The sequence below is a fragment of the Dermacentor silvarum genome, chromosome 9 (genome assembly GCF_013339745.2).
Source record: "Dermacentor silvarum isolate Dsil-2018 chromosome 9, BIME_Dsil_1.4, whole genome shotgun sequence".
Classification (NCBI taxonomy): domain Eukaryota; kingdom Metazoa; phylum Arthropoda; class Arachnida; order Ixodida; family Ixodidae; genus Dermacentor; species Dermacentor silvarum.
The window spans coordinates 79,192,055-79,217,888 of NC_051162.1; the positions used below are offsets into that span (position 1 = coordinate 79,192,055).

A 25,834-nucleotide genomic window follows, 5' to 3' on the forward strand; every position below is an offset into this window, starting at 1 on the left:
TCCGCCGTATTCGACATAATCCACAGGTACAACCAGTGAATGAAGTTCGAAAGCTTCTGCATCATCTCGCCGAACCAGAACACGAGGTAACTCTTCATTGGCTTCCACGCCACTGTGGCATCATGGACAATCAACATGCTGATGAAGCAGCTCCTGCTCATGAAGATGGCGTGGGAACCCGTCCCGCGGTCAAGAATATTAAATTATTGTTTCAACTTTCTAAGGAAATTTTGGAGCTACAAGAAACCCCTTGTGGATGACTCCGCAACAATTTTGACCCCCTGGGGCCCTTCAACATGCATCTTTATCTAAATTCACGATTGTTCTTGCATTTCTCCCCATCAAAAAGCAGCCGCCATGACGGAGAATGAAATCCCTGACCTCGTGCTATGCAGAACACCATTTCCACTGAGTTACAGCGACAAGTTCTCTCAAGAATCATTGCAGCAACGAAACTGCGCACAGACACGTGCGTAACCCCACACGGTGTATGCGGAACACTACGTTTCCTGTACACCAATCTGCTAAGCCGAAGTCCTTCTCTCCAACCCGGTATCCCGTCTAAAATGCCTCAAACCGAAGCAACTGTAATTTGCCACTTTTGGCTTGATGTAAGTTTTACGAAATATTTGCTTGTCGCATCTGATTGTGCCACAGTGCTACATGTGACGAGTGAGGCAATGACGAAGCCATCAAACACGTATTTTGCTCTCTTAAAAGCGAAGCTTTTCATTGCGAACCTCGCTGCGTTTTGGTGACCGTGGGTGCTGCGGCATGGCTGTTCTCTAGACAATTAGGTCAACCAATCAAAGCAGAGGACGCGCACCGCACGCGTATTTGAGTTCCTTGCACCACCACCAGATGGCGCTCGCCTCCGCAGATCCACGGTAGGGGCGGCGCCGGCCGTGCAGGAAAAAGAAAAAGTTGTCGCAGTTTCACCTGAAAGGCGAAGCATCAATTGCGATAGCAAATTTGTAGAGAGCTATACGGAGTAATGATAGTAGCTTTATCAGCTGTATAAACTTGGACATGCAGCAGCACCGGCAACACGCAGAACTGTTGTCGACGCCGTCGGCGTTTTGCCCGCGTTCGCTCAAAATGCGTGCGGCGTTGGTGACTGTTGCCAGAGCCTCTGATATAAATAGGCACTTGGTGCCGCAGCTAAACGTCGCCTCCCTTCCCTCCCCCACGGCCTCTCGCGCGTCGGAAGAAGGCGCGTTTGCTCTACATATATGGTGATTGTAAAGGAGGAAAGAGACGCCTACTTCTGCAGCCCTTAAGCGAGCACGGTGCAGAACGCGCGTTTGTTCTCCGCCGTGCGTTCACTCACCGTGAAAGCGCGCGCCCCTCGCGCCCTTTCACTCGCACATACAGCGTTCGGCGCGCGGCGACGATTTCATCTCCATTGACGTCATACGGAACGTCACGGCGACGGCGACGACGACGACGACGCCGACGGCAGAAATCTGCTTTTGAGTGTCCATATAATTGCTATCGCAATAAAAACAACCAGAAAGCTCGTCATCTCGCATCTGCGGCAGCGGCGGCGGTATTGCATTAGCCTCTCCACAATGCCTGAATGAAGCGTTTCGTGCCACTTTGTGTGGACATTCAATACACAGAAATTCGTGTTTCGACTATTTATGCACTCACATAAAGCTTCGCTGTGTATATATTCCACTTCGTTGTATCTGCTGCATTTTCATCACTGCAGCACGTAGAGCTGGTTCCTTGAGATCCTGCCAAAACGTCTCGATGACTGGCCCACTTCCGAGTAGACGATCCAGGAGTGCTGGCCTATACGGTGGTCACATTAGAAGGCTATAGCTGCTCTAATGAGCTTACTACGTGGAACTAATTTCGTCAGTAACTCCAGCAGTCCAAATATTATTCGTGAAACTGCTGAACTTATTCGATTTACATCAATCATTCCGTTTTCACAAGCCCTTCCCTTCAACCAACTTAGGGATTGGGTATTTCCCTGTTAACCTAGTCATTTTTTCTTTGTCACTGTAGTGGAATTTACACCTGTCACGCACCATCATTAACAAAATACGGGTGACGCTGCTGGCATGTTTTCGCGCCTCAATTTTTAATTCGCAAGTCCACAATACTACCGTACAAAATAGTAGTTACCCACAACTTGTTCTACTTTGTCATTATTCATTTCTACAACTGCAGCGTAAATGTATTTCATGCTACTCTGCCAAGCATTTTTTTCACTTGCTGTTATACAAAATGCAGTAGGTTACGCTTGTTACTAAATCCTTCTTTGTTACCCTAAAATGGAGCGTTTTTCATAACAAGGACACGTATTGCATACAAAAGTAATGCCAAGTTAGAAATATTGAGGCGCAATTTATAGATATGCAGGAAAGAAATTAAGAAAGTCCAGGAAAAGTGCATAATCTGCGGAACGTCATCACAGTAGCTTCTTGAATAAAGTATAAAATTGGTTCTTTTCGTCCCAGTTTTTGATAGAAATTGAAGTTTCCGTCGATAAGAACTAGGTTTTTGCTAATGTTGCTTGATTCCAGAGGTGATAGAACCAACACTGTAGACCTTTTTTCTTAACGCCAAAAATAAAGGGCATATTTATTTTTCACATACGTCAACTTTCACACAGTCTGGTTTACAGTTTCTTAAAGGGAATACCCAATGATCGTGCTTCATTTTTACAATACTATCCCAACCGCAATCACTTCATAGGAGTCTTGATTTAAAAATATACAGCACTCTCAATAAGTCGGCAACACTTGCGTGACTCCGCAGATGTACATCATATTGGTTTACTTTCTAAACCACTTTGTCACACTGGAGCTGTACAAAGGAAGCTTGCAACACGTGTAGTACTGTGCTGACCAACTATCACACACAAACCACGGCAACTCTCAAGTGAGGGTGGACGTTGTCAACCCAAGCGTAATGTGTGCACGAACAGCTAACCCCGTATTGGTCAGCAGTACTTATATCGACATGGGAGTCCCCAGCTTTGCCCACTCCCTAGGCAAATCTTCACGCTGTGCACCAAAAAATATTTGCACTGCAAATTCAATTACACATAACACATAGTCGTTGAAAAGAACATTTGTCAATGCAATGGTGGAACGTAAATAGCCATATACACTGGCCAACATGTATGACGAGTACATACAAATGGAAACAGTACCGTTGTACGCAACGTTGACATGTTGGAGTGCGTTACAATACCTGGGAGTGTGTCCACAGCTCAGAATAAAGAAAATGATACACTTCATGCATGTTTCACAATGTATGGTAGTTATTAGCAGCCGGCGAACGGGGCAAGGGTGCGGGATGTTACACGCAAACTTTCAGGTCTGTACATGAGAATGTGGCCTTTGGGTTCGCAGGATCTGCTATGAACGCGTAGCAAAAACGTGTGCGCAAACAGGGCACCTAAAACAAGCTTGCCTGCACAACACACATAACAGAAAAATCGAACACTACTGACTGAGGTTCACAGAAAGCTTCACTCTTCAATAGATAAACAAGCAAATCGCGAACAGTGATCAACAAGGGATATCTCTGGTTGGACTCAACGCTTCCACAAGGGGACAAGCCGATGTTTACGCAAATGTTGATGTAGCTTGCTGCTGAAACGTTGTCTTCAGCCTGAGACATCGCTTGTTCCTACGTTACTGATCAGAAACATCCGCACGAACATTGCACAGTGAAGCATTTTCATAATACTCTTATAGGTGAAATGACATTGCCTAGTGACCTTGTCTCACTTAAGCTTTCTGTAGTGGTCGTCAAAGTGCAAGTTATGGAAATACCATGTATATTACAAGAATACGGAACAAATCTTTTTTGTAGAATTTGTCATTTCCACCATTTCCATTGGTCATTGCATAACTAAAGTTGCAACCCGAACATTTTATTGCACGTGTATCATAGCAGTAGGTTCTGCTAAATTTTATGAACAGTTTTGTGCACCGTGCTGCAAGCCCCCGAAATCGGAAAGCATTGCAATATAGGGCAATGCAAAGTTTCAGCGAAGGCAACGCCTTTTACTGGTTAGCCTTCCGCCATAATAGCAATATTAGGCAAGCATGCTTTTCACATTCGCACTTCAGCATTGCCCAAACTAACAGCGCTCCTTACGCCTTTCCGGGACTGAATATTTTTCGGAGCGTTTCATAGTAATCATACGGACAATTATTACATCAGCCTAGTAAATTGCGGAATGCGTACATTTTTATTTGTCACAGCATTGGCATTATGATTAGCTGTATTGACGATGACATATAACTCCAAATATTATTCTATTCGGTGCATGGTTCCCCTCATTACGGTGCGACGAAGTATTGAGGCTATTTGTGAAGATCATGCTCCATGCCATCTTTTTAGTGGCACGGGCATCGAGTGTCGCTTTTGTTTTTTGCGCAGCATTTCCGGTTCACCTTCTGAGACAACCGGGCACGAAATTCAAAATAAGTCAGAAAAAAGGAGAAATAATGTACAGTACAAAATTCATGGGTTTAATTATAGATATGTTATCAGAGCATAAGTTTAGTTAGAAGTTGAGTTACTGAAGTGTCTCGAATAATTAGAAATAATTAGATATAACTGAAGTAGAAATAACGCCAAAGCAAAGAATCGTAGACATTAGAGACCCGCCACGTGGGCACGACTTTGGCAAAATTTCTGGAAGTCCGGAAGTAGAAAGCGGCAGTAATAACGTCACTAATGACGTCACAATTATATTTACCCCCTTATTATTGAAAAACCGTTGCCTGGCATAGACTCAACATCTGCCTACAGGCCTACAGACAAAGGTTCTCTGTGTTTGTGTCGTTCTTTCAAAACATACACACACAATGTTAACCGAAAGAACATCGACGCCAAGGTGCGAGTTGCACTAGGAGACACCTAAGTCAAAGATTAGGGTCGCCTACCGTTTTTTTTTTCAGTACCTTACATTTAAGAGTGGAAGCGAAAATTGCTTTGCGGGAAGGTGTTGAATACATTCCTTGCATAATTTATCACGACCTCCACTAGAGAAACAGGCTATTCAAATCTGAGAGAGGAAAAAAAACACAAAGTGTGAAACCACCCATTTAGTAACCCGTGCGTAGAAGGTATTCAACGTACTCAAAAAACACCCAATAAAGGCAGTGACCAAATACACGGCACAGTCGGTGGCCGTCCCTAAGCCAGGAAACGTCTCCTTTTCTGCACTAGAGGAGCAGAAGAAGTGTACTGTTGCTCCCTCTGTTCGTCTAAAAACCTTATCAGTTGAATTCCGCTGAGGAGCCACGAAGCACCATAGACGATTGAGTTCTATCGGAAATAATTTTTCACCACGAACAGGCAGACTCGCATGAAAAAGTAGAAGATCACGTTGTCATGCAAAAAAATACTCTTCTCCTCAGTAAATATAGGCATACACAATGATGAGTTAAGGCTCTTACTTGTTCACCATTGGATGTATAATGACTGAAAGCTTCGAACCTATATTCCAGTGTTTGTACATATAAATATTCTGCACAAAGGTTTCAGAAAGCACTGTACACAACATTTTGTATCCTTGCTTATCGTAAGAGAAACGAAGTATAAAGAGCTGGAGGTGTAGCTCGCACACACTAAAGTGTCACAATATATGACAGCTAGAGGACCATCTAAACACAGGTATTTAGACAATAGATAAAAGGAATCAGCGTCATGCTGAGCGGAAACTCACAAGAAAACATACCAATCCTGCGGGCTCGCAGGACTACGCTAGAGAGCGTGACCATTAGAACACTACATGAAATCGCTTGAGTCTTCTATAAACCACGGTCGGCCACCACCTCTTGCAAACTTTATCTTCTGCACCCTTTAACCTTCCAATGCTCAAACATGACCCTACTTTCTTTAGAGGAATAAATAGGTATTCAATACTCTGCTCCGTGTTTAGACCGTTCAAATAATCTACGTGCTTGTTTAAGTTCACACTACGCGAAGTGGTTTTCAATGTCCTAAATCTGGGCCTCAGAAGTATTAATTGCCGATGATCGCACTCTATAGAAAAAAAGGCAATCTAAACTTTCAGCAATGATTAAAATGAGCGTCGTTTTAGACTGGAAATGTTTGTGATACTCCGAAAAAAACCGAATGTGTGGAATTTAGAAATCTCTACAACATTAGATAGCCAATTCCATTTAAGAAGTTATACATGGTGAGTACACAGTACATATCGTATATTATTTTCTTTCCTACCGAATTTCTTTTTCCTTCATACTGCAAAAATCAATTTTGTTGTCGAATAGGGTTTTATTGCAGAATCTGCGAGTTGAACTGCTGTGCAAGAGCTACCGCATGTATATCAAAGCAGATAAAGTATAACGACTACCTGAATATATGCTTGTGCAATGATAAGCCTATGCTCTGCCATCTGTATGTGCACTCACGAAACTTTGACGTGGAGTAGAAATTTGAAGTTAACCCTTACGCACGAAATTCACAGGAAAACCCACTTGTTCTAAGCTAAGTGTTTTATTTTAAGTAGACAACAACTAAACATATTTATATCTCTTGATATTTAAATATATCTGCAACAAATACATTTTAAAGCGAGGAATAAAATTTTGACACCGAAAGAGACAAGTAAAAAGTGCACAAAGGCACGTGCCTAGTGAATAGTGATCTGTAACAATGCCAATGCCAGATTAATTACCCTAGCGTGACACCATGCTTGGTATTATTTGCTCAAAATCAGCATCAAGACGTAATGCGTAAGATGTCCATGGGAGATTAAAAATAGCTAGTGGGAACACTCACACGACATATAAACAATGAAAATGAGAGTTTGAAGGCTGGTGGAACTACGCCTGTTTGCCTTGTCAGACATCTAAAAAATAGTCACAGTATTGCCGGGCGAGGTGTAAACAATATACGAACTACGAGTTTAAAGGATAAACATCTCTACATAAGCGGCAGCTGGAGGTCATTCACATGCACGGACAACTCCTTTTTCCGCCATACAAACAAAGATATGTACATACGTACACTTCCGCGAACACCATTGTGACATATTTCAGGAATTGAACACGTCACTGGCCCACGCGAGACATAGAGCAGGATACAGCAATATTCTGGACTGTGGAACGAATGGCATAACTCTACTCGGTTTACATTCATGCGAGCCCAGAAAGATGTGAGATGCTGTGTGAAGCATAGTTTTATAACATTTGATGTAAAGAATGCTCTTTGTGGGCACATAAAACGCATAAGGTGCCTTATTTTTTACCTCTCGGAACCAGCTCTATTATGACTGCCACTTTCGCGCCTTTTGGAAGTCAAGTGAATTTTCACGCATTTACAATACTTATTCACGTACTTCACTTACACAACTCACATTTCATAGCAGAAGGTCGCATGATATCTCCGTCTACACAGATTGCGAATTAGTCATGCTACAAGTACCCATAGCACTAGCACTAACACGGGCGGTAAAAAGTGCTATAATCTTGGCGTGAGTCTTGACGTCTGTGTCACTAAAGTCAGGCGGCTCTACCACTGGAAGTCCTTGCTTGAGTAGAGTCTAGTAGTTTCATCGGGTACTTAAAACAAGACTTCTGAATGTGGTAGTAAATACCAGGTGAAAATCTAGTGTTCATGAAGAAGGGCGTACTGGCCAGACACGTACTACCAGTAAAAATACAACCTGAAGCTGACAACAGAATGCCCTGATATATACTTCTTCCCTTGTTGTTCCATTACTTGGCGTTGTAGGTGCGACTAATATACGTGATTGTAACAATCCTATTTAACACATTGTGCAATTTACTCTACACACTGCATCTTGCTTAAACACTGTGCTTAAGCACAACCATAGACAAAAACGCTAACGCTATGCTGCAAACCAAGTTTAGCGAAAATGAACCGGGAAAAAAGCATCTTCAACTTATTTTACTTACGACGCTTGGCGCGCACAAACAGCAATCATGATGTCTTGTAAGGTGCTTTGATGACGTTTAGTGCAGGGAAGTATGCCACGAAAGCTGCGCACATTTGTCTGCCAAGCAGAATTCACCGAGAACATACGAAATAGAGTGCCTACTAGAAATCTCTATTACAATAGGAATATCCTGAGTTTGTATACATACTATATTCAGTGAAGCATTATTTGCAGATTAACACAGAAAACATTTACTTACGTTTCAAGAGGCAAAGTACTGCATGGGAACACTAAGCATCGTGCATTGTGAAAATTTGATAGTTACACAATCAGAAATCGCGATGTGTAGAAGCCATATAATGTGGTATTTTTCATTTCAGATCAGGCGATGATGATAGGTGAAGGTGAGACACGACTTTTCTGGAGCACGACTTGTGTTCACTTCCCAGAACGGTCAGTGGTGGTTTGTATTTTACATCGCAGCGAGATATACACCGAAGAAAATCTATGACATATCTGAAACAACTACATCTAATACCACATCTGTTTAGGTGCCTACATATCACAAGTTGTACAGTTATTGGTAAAGCTATAGGTAGGCAGGCCTTAGGTATATTCAGCGCGCATTAGCGGTACTGATCGTACCTAAAACACATCATTATAGAGGAAAGAAGGCAAGCCAAGCAACGGCATTTTTTAAAAGCATATCTGAAATCCTGGTCCGAAGTGCATCGCGAAACGACTGTACATGTGGCGCATGACGTAAACCATTGGAAGTATGCTAGTAAGGAACTTTGTGGGAGCAGTTTTCCTAATGTGTGCGCAGGGTAAACGGTCCAATATCTTTCGCATATTCCAGAGTATCACATTGCCTCTTTTTTAATTAGGAATTTATTCGGCATAAATAACATTTTTCCTCACCTTCGGAGGGTGCAAGAGAAAGTGCCCAGCATGTTCTTAAGACGAGAGTGGCTGAAAGGTTCTGGTGTTGTCACCTACGCATCAAATCGCAAATGTGTAGCGGCCCTTGATGTGGCTGCCAAAGGCTTCTTACAAGCGCCTACTGCGCCAGGAATTCATCAAATCCCGCTCAAGGCAACTCACAGCAACACGAGTCACACAGAAGGAACAAGAACGTATAACTAGAGTGGTATAAGAATGAGGATCAGGCGTTATGCCACACCGCACTTTGGCCAAATGCATTTTCATGAAGTCTTTAAACTCACATCACCAATGTTCAGAATGCAGATCACTGCTATTGCTTCCTTCCGGCGAGCAACAGTTGTACCTTGGTTACAGTTACCTTTTCCTGCTAGAGAGCGAAACACTCAAAATCTGGGTAAGCGCTTTCAAACGTGGCGCCCAAGAATGTTCTTACGACGAATTCATGCCGCTCGCCACCGAACACCAACGCTCTGAGCTGACCTATTGGGAACAACGTGGTGTCCTCGATTCCAATGAGCTTAGACTTGTACTTCGCCTTTAGTTACCTTACAATGGCAGCCTGTAAGCACAACTGCGGCAAAAGTGTCCAGTCTTATGACGGCAGGTCAAACTGTGTCCAGCACAGAACCAGCTCAGAAAGCCATTTTTACACAAGCCATCCGTGGAGAAAAGATCAGCACTGTTTTGGAGCGGCTGAAGCCAGCTGCCTCCCACGCAATGCCGCTTTGCGGAATCCTTCAAGAAGCAATGCTGAGACAGCAGTCAGCGTTGCCAGCAGAAGCCATTTCGGAATTCGAAGTGGTGATCCCGCAAACTCTTCACTTTAGACAGGTCACTGACGGTGTTCGCGGTGGGTCCAGCTCAGCCGGGAGGCTGTCTATTAGAGGGTACCATTGCGCAGTCGGTTTCCGTGGGTTGTCCATGACGGCAAGCCAATGGTCACGTCCAACGCCAGTAGCCAACTGTCCAACGGCGCAGCAACCCATGAGTTCGTTTGGTCCAACCCTGCAACAGCGAAAGGGTTTTTGCAGGCCAGAATTCTTGTGTACGTGTTAGTGTTGTGGACATTTATGGGCATATTTAGCTAACAGGCGTTCTGGAAGCCTAAGTTGAGACTAGGATGACACGTTATCCTGTACTCTGCCTGACAAGAATTAAGAAGTTTTGCATGCAAGAAATGCAAGCAGGTCAGTAACGGAGGCTACAGAGTTTTTTTTTTAACATGAGAATGCTAACGGGGTAAAACACACAAAATAGAATAATGTGCGTACAAGAGTAAGCGAACATTTCTCAGCCGAACTAAAGAGAAATAAACATGCGGAAAACTGAAAGACAACTAGAGCAGACTATTTTGGATGACGAATGAACCCCACGACACAGAGAAATGCTACCTTAGGATAGCAGAACGCTCCGACGTTATCGGGCACTTGTTAATAATGAATCACAGTAGCTGTAGTATTGAACTAAATAACTATCCCTAATATGGATAGTTATTTGGAGATTCATAGGAGTTATAATCCATGAATCTCCAATGAGTTCTCGAGCCTTGATTGCGCTATATTATCCCGATCCAATCTTGCCCCTCTCGATAATTCGCATAAACAATATGGAGCAATTTCTTGTATAGATCTAAGCCGTGAACGGCATAGATGCGGCGTGAAAGTTAAATTGAGCAATACAGTGCTGGAACTATGTCGAATATTCGCGTTTCCTTTTATGTCAGCCATGTCATGCATGTCCTCAGTACACAGTTGGACTAATCTGTTTACATGCAGTAGATAAAATATTTTTAATGACCGTGGCAAATCTACGCAATGGCTACTCTGACGATGATGTCCTCATACTACTTGCAATGAGCTGACCAACGGTTTTAGAGAGAAGCCAGCTTGTACTAACCGTAACCAGGCGCTGTGAGGCAGTTTTACTTACGAGGAGAAGAAAAAAAAGATTACATGTGATAACCCACTGTGGTGCTCAGCCTTTACGAATGATGTAATCTCAACAACTGTTTGAGGTTGTGAACATACTTCAACCGCAAACAGCGACTCAAATAATCAGTTTCAGGTTTAGTTATCGGACGTCATGCTGGACCAATGAGTCATAGCTCACGAAAGAATATATTTTGCCAAGGCACTTATACTGATGCTAATATTAGTAATTTGCAATACATATTACAACCTTGTTAACTGTATATCACTCTTCAGAAGCGATTACAGAACACGTTTTGAAGACGCTACCAAACGTTGAAGCAGAAAAGAAGAACTTTTAGATCTGGAGCGCGAACTAAGCATTGGGCTTACCTGTCGTAGTCAACCACTTTGATTGCAAGGTTTACGTCGTCGACGTTCTCTGGCGGCACGTCAAAGACGAGGGCCTCATTGAACACGGGGTTGAGCGTGGATTTCTTGACGCTTGTTTTCTTTTTCTTGATTCTCTTGCCCTCGCAGACAAGGATCACCTTGATGTAGGGGTCTGCATCAAATCGCAGAGAAAAGTGAGAGAACGAGCGGTACACCCACGCTCGGCCTTCAGCACGGCAGCCTTACGCTCTAGCCATTAGGCCACAGTTGAACATCTAGTGGTTAACCCCACAAAACCCAAGGTATAATTTTTGATATGCTAAATTTGATGCCTAACAACTGTGATTTAGGCAGTCTGAAACTGAATGTAGAGGCAATACTAGCGTTTTTTATATGCTGGGGGATGGGGGGGAGGGGGAGTTTCCTAGTTGAGCATAGTTCAGCAAAATAATTACTAAGGCCAGTAATTACCGTACAAAATAATTTTTACTCCTGCTAACATTCAACTGTTTTCTTCGTACCAATATACTCTCCTTCATGATAAAGTGTGGCTGAAGCAGCGCACTTAACAGGACAAAGAAGAGATGACACAAGCAAATATGACACTTCGATGTGTTCTCTCCGCTTTGTGCTGGTCAGTGCACTGCGTCACACACGGTGTGCTGATTAGTCACCAACTCGCCTCCAACTTTCCACAATTCTGATACTAGCAATATGCTCTCCATGGCCAGAAATAAACATGAATACGTTGTTTTAATTTTCTTTGATGCAGAATGATGTTCGTGCTTCGTGGGGTTAAATAACGTGGATCGAATCTAAGTAATGTAGTCTTTTTTGTCCTCTTCGTGAAATGACGCCTGATTTGTTTTTGTTCTTGTCCTTGTCTTTAGTAAAGAAGTATTTCAATTTCTTTGTAATATCGATGATAGTGGCAAAATTTACACGGAGATAGAGTGAGGGATAAACAAAACGTGTGAAGGTAATTGGAAGAGTCACCTTAATAACAGGCGTGGCTGTTGCTGCAGGTTTAATATATGGCAAAAGAAATACAGAAATACATTAACACACACACACAGCCGCAGAACGCAGTCGTAGGCGTAATCAAGGTGATTTATAGTCTTCGCGTTGCGCGTATTCTTCTGGAATGCTACAAGCGACTGCACAAAAAGGTGACGAGGGATGGCACAATGGTCGCGGCACGTCTCGCTGCTCCAGACGCGCGTCATAAAAATTGTTCTTTAGGAAAGCCATCGAGGCTCTCGAACGTGTGGAAACGCAATTCGAAGGGTCCACCTCCTTGTCAAGAATGCACATGGAACACAGAGGGCATGCTGGACAACATTATTTCAAGAGATCAGTGCTCACTATGAACTCTCAGATTGTGAAGATTCTATAGCAAGTCATAGTTAGCACAATTTCCCTTCTGCTCGCCCCTTTCTTCAACAGGATTCAAGCCACCATTTACATGCATTATTATTTCTTTCTTTCGCGTGTACGACACTGAAACGAAGGGGACTTAGGCACATATGATCACGACAAATGAGACCACGTGGGTTGTGGAAGTAACATTACTGGCTCATGTTACGCGGTCTGAATGGATGCGATTGGACATGGCTACAACTGAAGCAACGGATTCAAGACACTCTTATCACGGTACTTAAAGTTGCTGCCACTTCACATATAATATGCTCCCATTGGTTTTATCTTTAGTCAAACACACGTACCAGAGGATCCGCTGATGTCCATGGGCTTCAGGTGCCTGGCTTTGATGACAGTGACTGTGAGTCGTCCGGCAGTAGGGAGATAGCACAGTGAGAGCATCACCTCTCCCAGCTTGTCCATTTTTTCCTGCATAGCGTAACGTGGGAGAGGCTCTCAACTAAGATTTTATTTAAGGAGCGCACCTTTTATGTGCGGAGCGCTTATTTGTAGGCGCTCCACGAGTTTGTTCGTGAGAGTCTTAGTACTGTAACAGCATAGGTTGTTATGGTTTTATGATGAAACCGTTGATTATGACAAGGTTTTTATTATAGGTCTGCGTGATTTAGAAATATATCGTAACGTTTTGTTCAACGTGGATTAGCAGAAATAGCAATACAGTTGCCAGGAACGCTTATCTTTGAGCTGTATATATGTATGTATATATATAGAGGGTGTTTCAGCGAACACTTTCAAAATTTATTTAAGGTTGCGTGTGGCAGAAAGCCCAATTCTAGTTAATGAGCAGGTCTACTCGAAGAGGCGGATATTACTTGCACAAAAATTGAAACGCATAATAGAATCATTAAAACATTTACTAATTAAGTTTTTAACTGATTACTTTAAGGCCCATATTGCAATTTACAAATTGTAGCCGTGGGGTTCGCAAGGCGGATCCACCTAAAATTAATTCTGAGGTTGACACCAGTTTCGAGATATTAATTCCAGAACTTTGCGGAGAAATGCATTGGCGTTCCAGTTAATTTTGTGCATCAATGCAAAAGCGACGTTTTGTTAAGAACCTAACTGGAACGCCAATGTATTTCTCCACAAAGTTCGGGAATAAATATCTCGAAACTGGTGTCATCCGGAGAATTCGTTCCAAGTGGATTCGCCGTGCGAACTTCACGGCTACAATTTGTAAATTGCAATATGGTCCATCAGGTAATTAGTTAAAAACGTAATTAGTGAATTACTGTTATTTATTCGATTATGCATTTCAATTTCTTGTGGAAGTAATGTCCGCCTCTTCGAGTAGACGAGCTCATGAACTAGAATTGTGCTATCTGCCACAGGCAACGTTTAAGAATTTTTGAAAGTGTTCGCTGAAACACCCTGTATATATATATATATATATATATATATAATGAGAAGTACTTCTTCGGAACCGGTTTTAATAAATTAAAACAGGCACCCATAAAAGAGCAACAACATTTAATTTCAACGTGGTGGTCGGGGTACGGCCTTCATCAAGAGTGCGATTCAATCGCATCAATCACAATCCTGATGAAGGCCGGACTCCGGCCGAACCGTCAGTAAAGTCCTGTTATTTTTTTCCACGTGCTTGTATTCTTGGAACTATAAATTTATATGTGTGAACGAGAAGAAAGGGAGCCCAGGGGCCCAAGCTTTATTACTCCTATCAGAAGTAACAAGCAAACAAGGACAACAGGCTCCTTAGTGTCATTGTTTGCTGGCGTCTTACGATATATATATATATATATATATATATATTGTGAGCGCATTTTGCGCATATCGTCGTCGTCATCTGTACATACGACTCATCATCATCTTTTGTCTCGTGCGGTGCTTCGTCTCTGACTCGGGCGACTGCTCGGAAATAAAGGCATCGCATCGGTCAACGTCTCACAATATGTATAGATATATAGTTCGTAATTGAAATGCTATGTGCTTACAAAAACAGAGATGGGCTCATTCTCATACTTTTGTGAGCTAAAATGATCCAGTACGATCGTGCCGGGACCTTTTGCGGCAAGTAGCCCTTAATTGTTGCCGGGAGGGGGACACACTGTTTGCCACATAACCACATGTTTCAGTGCAATTACAGCCTGCATTTCCTAAACGTCATTTTTTCGTCGTCTCCGCCTGCAGTTGAGCATGCCACGAGGAAGATACATAGCCACGTGCTATGCAAAAGGCGTGCGAAGGTGATCTCAAAGCTTTCAGAAGAAATAAAGCATGACACCCAGCCCACGATCGAGGAAGGTCACCTTGTTCTGGTAATGTATCCGACCTCTTTGCAGGCCGCGTGAGATGAGGACGACAGGCCGGAAAGGAATGGCAAGCTCTTTTTTTCATTTTTTTTACTGATGTGCTTTTTTCCGACAGAACCACGGTGAACAAAGACGCAGGTACCATGAAGCACGTGCTGGGTGTGTCTGACATAAATAATTAGCATTAATAAAGACAAGGCTGGAGCAGCGCTGTCTCTTCGCTGCGCGACTGTGTCGTCCACGCTCATCCCTATCATTTAGATTTTTTTATTTTTTCTATAACAGCGCTCATAAGACCTGTAGGCATCTGCGACAAAAAAAAAAGAAAGAGTGCTGCTACGGTGAAACAAGGGGAAAAAAGGAGGAAATGTTTTGGGTCGTTTTAAGGAAGGTGTGCAAAGTTAACAGTACGAACCGTTTCTGTGAGAGTTTTTTTTTTTTTTACTTTCGAGTGTGAAGTGTAACGCGAGGTTGAAAAATAAACAAGTGTGCAAAAGATGGCCTTCAGTGTAGGTGCAAGTCATAGAGGAAGCAACAGTCTTTATTGGAAAATAGGTGGTGTTTCTTGCTGTGAAAAGCAAATTCCAAGCTCTTTACACGTTGCTGCCGGTACTAAGCCTGTTTCGGGCCTGGCAAACACAGATGAAAGCATTAAATCTAGAAGATGGGCACGGTACTTCAGAAGTGGAGTCACTCAAAATGGCAGTGCAGTTGGCAGAGATTTTCCTGTCTACAACTGCCACAACTGATTCACTATTGAGGGCCAACAGTTAGGCTCGGACTTTTTGATGACTATGTTGGAACCTTTGAATGACATCGGACTGCACGGAGCATCGTCCAGTGCGACACGTAATTTATCATTTCGACATCGTTACGTCTGCCACTTGTGAACGGTTGAAAATGTCATCCCCGTTACGGAGATAACGCTGCTGTACCGTTTTACAGTTCCATTTATTACCTGCCCTCCAGAAGCATACTGCCGCAGATACTATTCGCATTCAGGTCTTGAGTTCACTTCACCACTCAGTTTTCTCTAGAAAACTGTAACCAAACCAATCAGTGCAATTAATTAAGCAGCCGTTCCGCGGAATATTATTCAAGAGCGCACCATAAGTCATCCATGTTGTCTACGTTGGCTTCATGTGTTTGACGTAACAATTCAGCGGAAACCCGCTAGGTGGAGAGAAGTAATCCTGTGAAGCAATTGGTACGATTGGGTGGATGTCTCATTTTCCATTTAATGGCTTCCTGTGTGAGTCCATATTCCCTTGTCTTCCTCCCCTGTTGTTCAACTGAACTGTAACAATGTCGATGGGAGACTTTGGAGATTATCTTTGCACGAGGTTTAGAAAAGCTGACAAGCTTTTTATAGCAGTGACAAAATTTGCTCGCCATGTTATCCCACGTAAAATCAGCGGAATTTAGGAGTCACGAATGTCCCTCATGAGCCCATTGCGAAAAGTGTTTTAGGAAGAATGTCCATCATTTACCTCACAAGTCAATTACCTAAGGAATTTGAACAAGAGTCCCCTCTGTCTCAGAAATTGCCGGACAGAAGCTTAGATGGGACGCAATCTGACAGACTGCCTTTGGGAAAGGCTGTCAGATCTGAGATTGGAGTGTGACATCAGCCGGTTTCACTGACATGAAGATATCGCTTCTTCACTTTTGCTGCTGAACTTGAGATAACTGGTTCCACTCCTGTCATAGGCGACAGCCCCTCGTGGTGGGCAAAACACCCCAACACCCGGTTACTTATATTCAGGTTCCCTTTGAAAAACTTCTCTTTGTCAAAATTATTCCTCCATCACTCCACCCTGTAGTGCATTTCGTGACCTACTGCGAAGTACTGCGAAGTATCGTCTCATCAGTGCTGCAAATTTTATTTAATGTAAACAAAAAGAAATTACTGAATTGGTGCTTACCTGGGGCACACCCACAATATCCATGGTGTATTCCATCTCGTGAGTAGGGTCGCACAGCTCGTGTAGGTGCTTGACGATCACGTGACCGATGAGGTCGTTCCGCGAGAAGCGGTCGAAGTCGTACACCGAGAACTGCAGCGTCCTCTGACGGAGTTCGTCCAGCGACATGGCGAACACGAAGGACTCGTTGAACACGGGGTTCAAGTTTTTGCGGTGAACCTGATTAAAGACCAAATCACTCACGTTAGATTTTGTCAAGTCAACTAGTTGTCTATTCTTCCAGAGAAAACGGGATGGTGAACTCTTTGCTCGGCAGACCTCGCCTTCTAAAATCCTATCGAAAATCCATTACTGATCAATAAATAAAATGTGCTATACTTTTCGTCTGTAAAGCGCAATGGAAAGGATATAAATTTCAGAACCTTTGAGTAGACAAACTGTTATGTACGATCCAAAATTTGTCACAGAAAAATAATTTTTCCAGTAGGCGACGATATCAGCGAATGTTTTTGTAGCAACTCGCTATGAGAAAGACACGTAGCTTTCCCGTAATTCAAACTGACGTCATTATGCTGACATGATAAATACTATCATCTGTTGTAGCCTAGAATAGTAAGCGGGTAGGTCACTTTCACCTGGGAAGTTGGAGATTTGACGTTACTGCTTTTTTTACGGCAAACTGCTATTTGTATTGCACAACTAACAAACCAAAGCAATTATATGGCCTCTGAAATGACAAGGGGCTGACTTACTCGAGTCTGAAATTTCTTGCGGCGTTCCGGGAGGAGGTAAAGCTTAATGTAAGGGTCGGAAGAGCCGAGGAAATCCTTGGAAGGAAGGTCCTTGGCCTGCAGTATCTGCAGCAAGAAATGGAAACGAGAGAGTCGTTATCAAAACGGGACTATTCGGCAGTTCGCACATGAAAAGATGTGCCAGTGGCGCCCAATATTTAAAGTAACAAAACTTGTTCTGAGCAACGGCACGTCTTCACAGACTTCAATAGGGATGGCGAAAGAAGATAAGTGCTCGTTTCCTGAAAGTACTGCTTTTTGTTTAAACTCATCTCGCGTTTTCCATTAAGCAGGGATATCTCAGACATAATTTTATTTTGAGTTCACGTACACGCAGTAGCAGTGGGTGCTTGTGTCACAGGCCTGCCATTGCTGTTGGAATCCACACAAAAAAGATAAATGTCGCTGCAGGCTGGCCGCGAAACATGTAATGGCTACTTGCAGAATGCAATCATCCCTCCCTCATCTTATCTCCTTCGAAACCGCTCGACAAGTACTGACTTGTGCTATTTTATTGCTTGAAAGAAAAAAAAGTGCGCAGGAGGCATTTTCGTTTTTCTGCCATCCACCCTATAAGCCGGTGAACGAGATTGAAAGCTTGAACGCTTGAAAAATAATATATACACCACAATAAGTGGACAGGAAAGACACATAAATATTCAGCGTTAATTTTCGGCTACTCATTGCAACAGTGGTAGGTCAACGCACATCGGATAGTGACACCTGTCTTGTTATTTATAACCAAATTTGCTAGACGTAGGGCGCGCTAGCTCCTGAAACTTCGTACTGTTTCATTCAACAACAAAAACAGGGGAAAAAACATTAAAAAGCCAACTTTCTTATGCAAGGTAACGCCCATTTGCTCACGACTATCCAATTTTAATATAACGGAAAACCGGTTAGGGCTCTATTTTTGATAATTTTTCATGTATTAACACTTGAAGGGCAACGATCCTCCTGCGCTCTCCTGTTATCTACGATAGCTTGCGCTGCTTAAACTAGACCATCCAAACATTAGGCGACTCATTCACATCATCTGGCTATAGTGCTATATTCCTGTGATAGCTAAGCATCCGCAAAATTTAGAGCGCAACCTAACGTATTCTGTCACAGGCAATTTCTTCGCCAAAGTCAAAGGATTGCAACAAACTTAGCAGAAATTTATGTCACGGACCATGTAAGACTCCTTAACAAAATTGCGAAAGTCCTGCAGCCTTAAGGGGCATCGCTTTATGAATGTCCTTGCACAACATCTCCTCGAATATCTTTCTGTATGAGCCGACCGACGAATAACACGTTGCTCGTGACGTGCCGCTAATTATTTTTTTGCAAGAAACGCCGAATCTAGAATAGCCCCAAATTTGGAGCCATAAATATAGATCCGATGCTAGGGCAACGCCCTAGCCGCTCCCATGCGACCCTTTCTTCTTCAATTTCATTCACACGCTTTCTTTTACATTTTCTTGGTTGTCCGTTATTGTGTCTTTGTCCCGCTCAGATTCGAAGACAGCTGAAGCACGTAAGTGATTTTCAAGTTGGTTATTAGTTAAACAAATAGAATGTTACTGACGCAAAAAGCGCTTTTTGCATAAATACCATAATTAGATGCTTAATGCACAATTTCTATATAACGTGGGGGAATTAGCCATATCCTAATGATCCCTGTCGAAAAAGCCACATTTATTGGCTTAAGCACAGAGATGGAAGTGTGATATTGCGTAGCAGGCTGGCATGTTGATGATGTTGCTTGGATTTTATGCCACCTTGCGGGCATTCGAAATGTCCTTCATGGTTGTTTTTCAGCTTCTCTGACGACGCAACATCCTGGGTCAAATTACTGCCAATTTTCGCAAGATCTTCCAGCAATTCTGTACCTCATCCACTTCCACATATGAAGATCCACACGCGTCTGATGTTCACATTCGTGTGAATATTTATTCTACGTAATCGCTTCTGAATATCTTTTCATCAAGTAAAAGCAAGGTACCAAATTAAGTACCAAGGGGCCGAGGAGGTCATTGTGAACTACCATCCGTCGCGCTAGCTAAGTTGCTAAGGCGCTGCGTTGCCAAGTGCGAGGCCGCGGGTTGAAGCCGGGCTCCGGTGGGCACATTTTGATGGAGGCGAAATGCAATTACGCTCGAACCCTTATATTTAGGTGCGTGTTAAGGAAGTAAAGGTGGTCACAATCATTCTAGAGTCGCCATCTACGGGGTGCCTCCTAATCACATCTTTGGATGGGAAGGTTATATAATAAATTAAATTTTTTATAGTAAAATACATGGCAAGAAGTGCTAGTTGATTTGACTTCACACTGACTTTATAGTACAACGAAACACAAAACGCGGAAGCGAAGGTACATGAAGGGATGCACATTATTTGTTCGCTTGCTTTGCATTAAGACTTCACAATGAGACATCGCGGTATTGTGGATGCTAGAAATGACTAAAAGTGATGCTATAGTGGGAGTTTGTGTGACACAGCAGAGACATGGGGCGTTGATATTCGTGAGCAGACTCTCTCCTCGTCATCAAAACCACATCGCTAGCTCAACGGAGTTATATAATCCCAAAACTTCACTTCGAAGTGCTGGGAAGAATACTTCTGACATTGAGCCACGTTGTTAAACTTGAGTGAATATACATTTCAAGTAGTCTGCTGACGTTTTAAGCCACTACATGTATGTATGTATGTATGTATGTATGTATGTATGTATGTATGTATGTATGTATGTATGTATGTATGTATGTATGTATGTATGTATGTATTGTATGTATGTATGTATGTATGTATGTACGTATGTACGTATGTACGTACGTACGTACGTATGTATGTATGTATGTATGTATGTATGTATGTATGTATGTATGTATGTATGTATGTATGTATGTATGAATGAATGAATGAATGAATGAATGAATGAATGAATGTATGTATGTATGTATGTATGTATGTATGTACGCGCACGAGTGTGTGTGTGTGCTTGTGTAAGTATATAGAAGTAAGGGCCGGTCACAATATTTCGATATCATAATGCAGTTCGAATAAGAAAACACTATAACACCGTCGTACCTGCATACTGAAACGCATATTACGAATTCGTACATTCATTACACACAGCCCAACCACTTCTCATAAAAGACGTGAATTTTTCAGGCTTGTGGTATTTCTCCAGATAAATGGTAAACATTAACCTGCACTGAGATACATTATAACAACGTTTATTTGTTCCCGCTTTCAGTGTTTGCTTCGTAGTTATCGCGACAAATTTATTGCTTCTCTGCACTGCGCGAAAAAACAATCGAAAAGAAAGAAATGTTTGCCGCGTCCTATACCAGATCGCCGGACTAGCACTGCTGACGTCGCCACCAGAGCAAGTGCGAGTACTAGAAGTGCTAAGTGTAAAACAGTAGCTCAGTCTGCTGAGAACAGCACCTCACGAACGCAGTGGAGCGCGCAAGACGCCGTCTGCGCGATACAGTGAATATCCTTGCAAGAGCATACCTGATACCACGCACCGCCACAATATTTGCTGTCCTTAAGTCACCTTCATTTCTACGGGGTGCACTAACCAGACGAGAGCTTCCCGTGCTGAAGTTCCGGTTGTGCCAAAAATAAAGGAAGACAGAGTAATCTTACATACATAACAGTTCAGGAATAAAACGTGCTTGGCTTATTCCTTTTTTTATCCTTGCCGAATATATATGATGTGCAGTTTTTGTCGCAGCCTAAAGATATATTTACGGATAATGTATTCAGAGTTTATTTGCATTTTGTTTTTCATAGTTTCACGTAGAAGAGCACATGTTATCTACATATGCAGTATACACGTGCGTTGTTTATGTGTAGCATATGTATGTTCTATGTGTATGCCATATATGCAAGTATATATTTGTGGATGTGTTGTATATACACAAGAATATCAGAGTGTGACTGCACGGTATGTGAAAAAAAAAACTACGTATTTATTTGAATGTACTTCAAACTTTTCCTTTCGGAAATGTTACCCAAGCTTAGCCATCGGCTTATGTTCTTAACCAAAGATTCCCGACTTATACTGCGACTTATATAGCCAGAAAAGGTACCGAGTTAAGGAAGTTGCTCCGTCGCGCCCGTCTCAGCGGAGATTATCAAAATTGCCTTTCAGGAATGCTGCATATCCAATGCACTGACGGTATCGAGGAAGTCGTCGTTTGCTTGCCGAGGGCGCCTGCGAGGCATCCGATGAGGATGACATCTCTGGCAGTTGCGACGAGCATGCAGCTTGCGGCATGGACAAGATAGATTAGCTTGTCGATGCCACGAAAGTGGCATCATGCGTAAACGTCCCATCTTTATCGTGTCAAAAACAAAAGGCAATGGGACAATAAAAATAGCGAAGTGAATTGTCGAGAGAAGGATAATCAGCCGACTACGACATGCACCTAAGGGACTTGTGCTTCACAAGCGATAGCTAAGTGCTGCTTGGAGTTCATTAGGAAGTCTTCACACGGAAATGCGATTAATTAGTCCAGCTTTGCCGCGCAAGGGTGTCGGTCAGCGAACGAAGGTAGCAATAACGACGTAAAGGATTCTCCTGAGAAGCAAATTACTATCTCTACATTATTCAGTGTGTAGTCAATATACCCATATAGAAAAGTGGAAGTAGCAATGACAATGTTCTGCAGCCTCTGTAGGAAGGCAATGCGCGAGCCACTGCCCGTACTCTTTCCTCACACCACATAATTTATATGACCACTTGCATAGAGCCTCCTAGAGCTTTCTATGCCCATACACGTAGAGAAAAGAACACTTTTAGCTTGTATTCTCTATATTTGTATAGGCAAGCAACAATAAGTAGATGGCGTAAATATATGCCGTGCTCCCTCGGGGAATTATTTATCATTGATAGCCCACTTCAATGGCCTGAAATTTTATTCCTCGTGGAACTTGAAGCAAAATTGCCTTCCTCGGTTACGTTACAGGAGAGAGATAGTCACGATGACGACACAAACAGCATGCATGCAAGCATGAATAAAGAAGTGAACGTCCATTAGCAGAAAGACAAAGCATGCTTCCAAAGCCTAGCCATATTGATTTTGGTAAGATACGATAAATGTGGTACACCAGCCACACTAGCTGACGTTGCTGGTTAGCCAGAGCAAGAGCAGTCAAATGAAGACAGTGCGCAAAAAAAAAAAAAAAAAAAAAAAAAAAACGGACTGCAGCCTCTCTATAGTATTTTCCCAACAAATAATCGAAGGGAATACCGACGCGTTGCCCAACGTGCCCGGCGAGCGTCACCACTTACAAGCACGCAACATTGATTCCTTTGTTATTCTTTGTCCAGGCGCACTAATATGGTTAGTCGCCTTGATAGCCTTCGAACAATACACTAGCAGTGAATGAACCGTAGTTTAATGCACAGTGAATGAAAAGTACCAGAAAACTTATAAACTAAGGGTGCTAAATGTTGGAAGACTACGAGTAAAAGGCTTTACCGAAACACAATGGTTTTGCAATGTTTTGTGCATCTGGCAATTGATAACGAAATTGCCCCGATTGCTGTGTTGTTGCGTGCAGTGAAATAAAACAAAAATTACCACTAAATCGATTAGAAACGTCTTCTTTGTCTGCTGCCGGCTGCGTCACCTCTTTATCATTCTATCGCAGCAATCTGTTTTAAAAGCATCACCAACAACAAAACTCGCCTTCTCTTAGTGAGTGGCCGGGGATGAAGCGCAAGTAATTTCCGCTATTAGCCAAGTTCAAACAACGCCTCTAAGCACTCCTCCCTCATGGTTAAGCAAACCTCCCGGAGACTTGCAAATGAAAATGAAAGCTTTAGGTACATCTTTGCAGAGATATTAGCTGTAAATACTGCTCAATGCGTGTGCTCTTGACTGTTTGTTCCAAGTTGCAACTATTATCTTCTAATATCAATACTTTCTACATGCAACAATAAAACAGAAGCTAACAGAATCAAACACACATTTATGTATGACACTAATGAAAAGATATGAAATTCAGTAATATATTACTGTAATAACAAAATGGTGCCAAGGAGAGAACTCGAGGTTGAAGACGCGAATAAGGATTGAACTGATAAGATAAAAATCTGGAGTACGAGAGTTGGATCAATCGACAGAATACCAAAATATTTAGGAGCCCTTAGAAAGGCCTTTCATTCCACAAAACACAAATTAAAGTGCTACTGATCAAATACGGATATTTTAGCCCTGGAGAGCTTCCGAGTACTGTCCTCTATTTCTAAACAGCCCAACAATTTGTTCGCGTCAAGTTACTTCCACTCGTCGCACAGCCAACTCGTCGGATTAGGGATAGCTCAAAACAGCCTGATGCTTCAAGACAATAGCACTGCTGAGTGGAAGTTTAGTAACTTCTGAAAAGAGGCTACATTGTTTGTGCGCTTGTAGACATTGTCTCGATTGCATCGTCACAGAGTCCCACTCGCCTTTCTTTCTTGGACAGGAACACTGGTACAATCCCCCCCTCACCCCCCCCCCCACCCAAAAAATGAAATAACTACAATAAAAAAAACTAGCATTGAATAAATTCCAGCCATTGTTCGACAGACTGAGTTACTTTTTTTTCGCTCAAGCTCGTAAATGACTGCGTTAAGCCAACGTTACACAGGACTGACACTTTCGCAATGCCAAAAGGGATTCGCAATTTTCAGATTCTGATTTCAAAAGCACAATAGTCATTTAACGCCTAGTGCGCAGAGCGGGGAAGCAAGAACAAGGAGGTAAGCAGAAAAAAAATGTTGGAGTCAGAAACCGGAATAAGTCTACAGGCCTTACTGACGTTATACATCAGCGATGGCGAAATGTTTCTTTGAAGCGGCCGTGCCAGTGCATGAAGGCCGGTCTTACCCGCAACTTGTGCTATAATATAACTTGGTGTTTGCAAAGGGAGCTCGGGTTACGCAAATGCGTATGAGGTAGCGGTGATAGATTGCTATCGAAACTTCCCGGCGCCTGCTCATCTGCATCGATCCAGCCTGCGGTCTATTTGACAGCCGTTATTTGTTCGCGCTGCTCCCAGACAGCATCAGCAGGAGAGGAAATGTCGGCATGCACTCGAAAAAGTATTACGGAAGGAAGAAGTAGCGAAGACGATGCAAAAACGAATTATAAGTGAGCAACTCCATCAAGTTGCAAGCAACTCTTCTGGATAGATTATTATGCCGAAAGTTCTTCCCTGTCTGCTCTGTCGCAATCACCAGGACAGTAAACTTCGTAGACACACCTGCTCGGTTGTATCAATATACTGGTGACATCGATTTGTGGTGCAAAGCCTTCTTGGAAAGAGGCTACGCAAGCAGAAAATGGATATCAGCATGGCCGACATGCACTAGTATAGGCTATTGGGAGACTTTCCAAATCAGAACCGCAGTGGTAAAACAAGGCAATGAACATCGCTTAGATTAAGGAACCACTTCCTTAGTAGTGCTGTTGTACAACAGACATGACAACGCCTATGCACGTTAAAGTCCAACTTAGCAGATTTTGTATAAATCGACGCAGATACATAGGGTTCCATCCTTCTTCACTAACACCACGGGGGGCGCCCACCGACTATTGGACGGCTGAATGATGTCACCGTGTAGCATTTCGTCGACGTCCGGGAATAAATGAATCGTCGTAGCTACGGAGCGTAAACGCGAACCTATCGTTTGCTTTCCCGCTGAGCAAACTATAGACTTCTTACACTCAACTTTTATGCCTGTATGTACATCAAGATACGAGGAGATATTTTGGTTAGGCACCTAAGCTATCAGCTTTTAGTCCTTGTCTAAGCATTAGGTTTAGTCGTGTGAAATAATAAAAAGCAAGTTCATTTCAGCTGTCGTAGAACGTTCCCGCATTGCAAGCATTGCAAGCGCAGTAGAAAAAGTCACAACCCTGCGCGGTACACGCAGCAAAGTCACAGCGTACGGTAGAGGATTCGCTCCATAGAAGACCATCGTAAACTGCTTGAAGATGGTAAGTGCAAGTACTGAGTGCGAAATTTACGGCAGCACGTACTAAAGCGTCTTCGCCGCGAAGTCTCTTTGCGTCGTTTTCACGAGAGCGAACTGAACTGTCCGCCAGACTTCGACGGCGAGCTTCGGCTTGTGCTGCTCTCTGCACAGCCGTCTGCTGAGCCGGACATTGAGTGGTTGCAGCCGCGCACGTAGCTGTACGATTCGCTTCTTCAGCCACGGTTCGTACCTTGCGAGGAGATGTCATAACGTCTAGCGATGAGCAAACAC

The 25,834-nt window shown here is 42.9% G+C and overlaps 1 protein-coding gene across 2 annotated transcripts in view; it reads right to left on the bottom strand.

The window, feature by feature from the left end:
* Positions 1 to 2,594: 2,594 nt before the first annotated feature.
* LOC119465333 (synaptotagmin-10) overlaps positions 2,595 to 25,834 on the bottom strand; it is a 106,575-nt gene continuing 83,335 nt past the window's right edge. For both annotated transcript variants that reach the window (XM_049656419.1, XM_037726132.2), the window contains 5 exons: positions 17,539 to 17,643; positions 16,787 to 17,005; positions 12,873 to 12,996; positions 11,149 to 11,320; positions 2,595 to 9,853 (listed from right to left, as the gene is read on the bottom strand). In XM_049656419.1, coding sequence (XP_049512376.1) covers positions 9,667 to 9,853; positions 11,149 to 11,320; positions 12,873 to 12,996; positions 16,787 to 17,005; positions 17,539 to 17,643 — 807 coding nt within the window. In that variant the 3' untranslated portion in view covers positions 2,595 to 9,666. The remainder of the gene's footprint in view (positions 9,854 to 11,148; positions 11,321 to 12,872; positions 12,997 to 16,786; positions 17,006 to 17,538; positions 17,644 to 25,834) is intronic.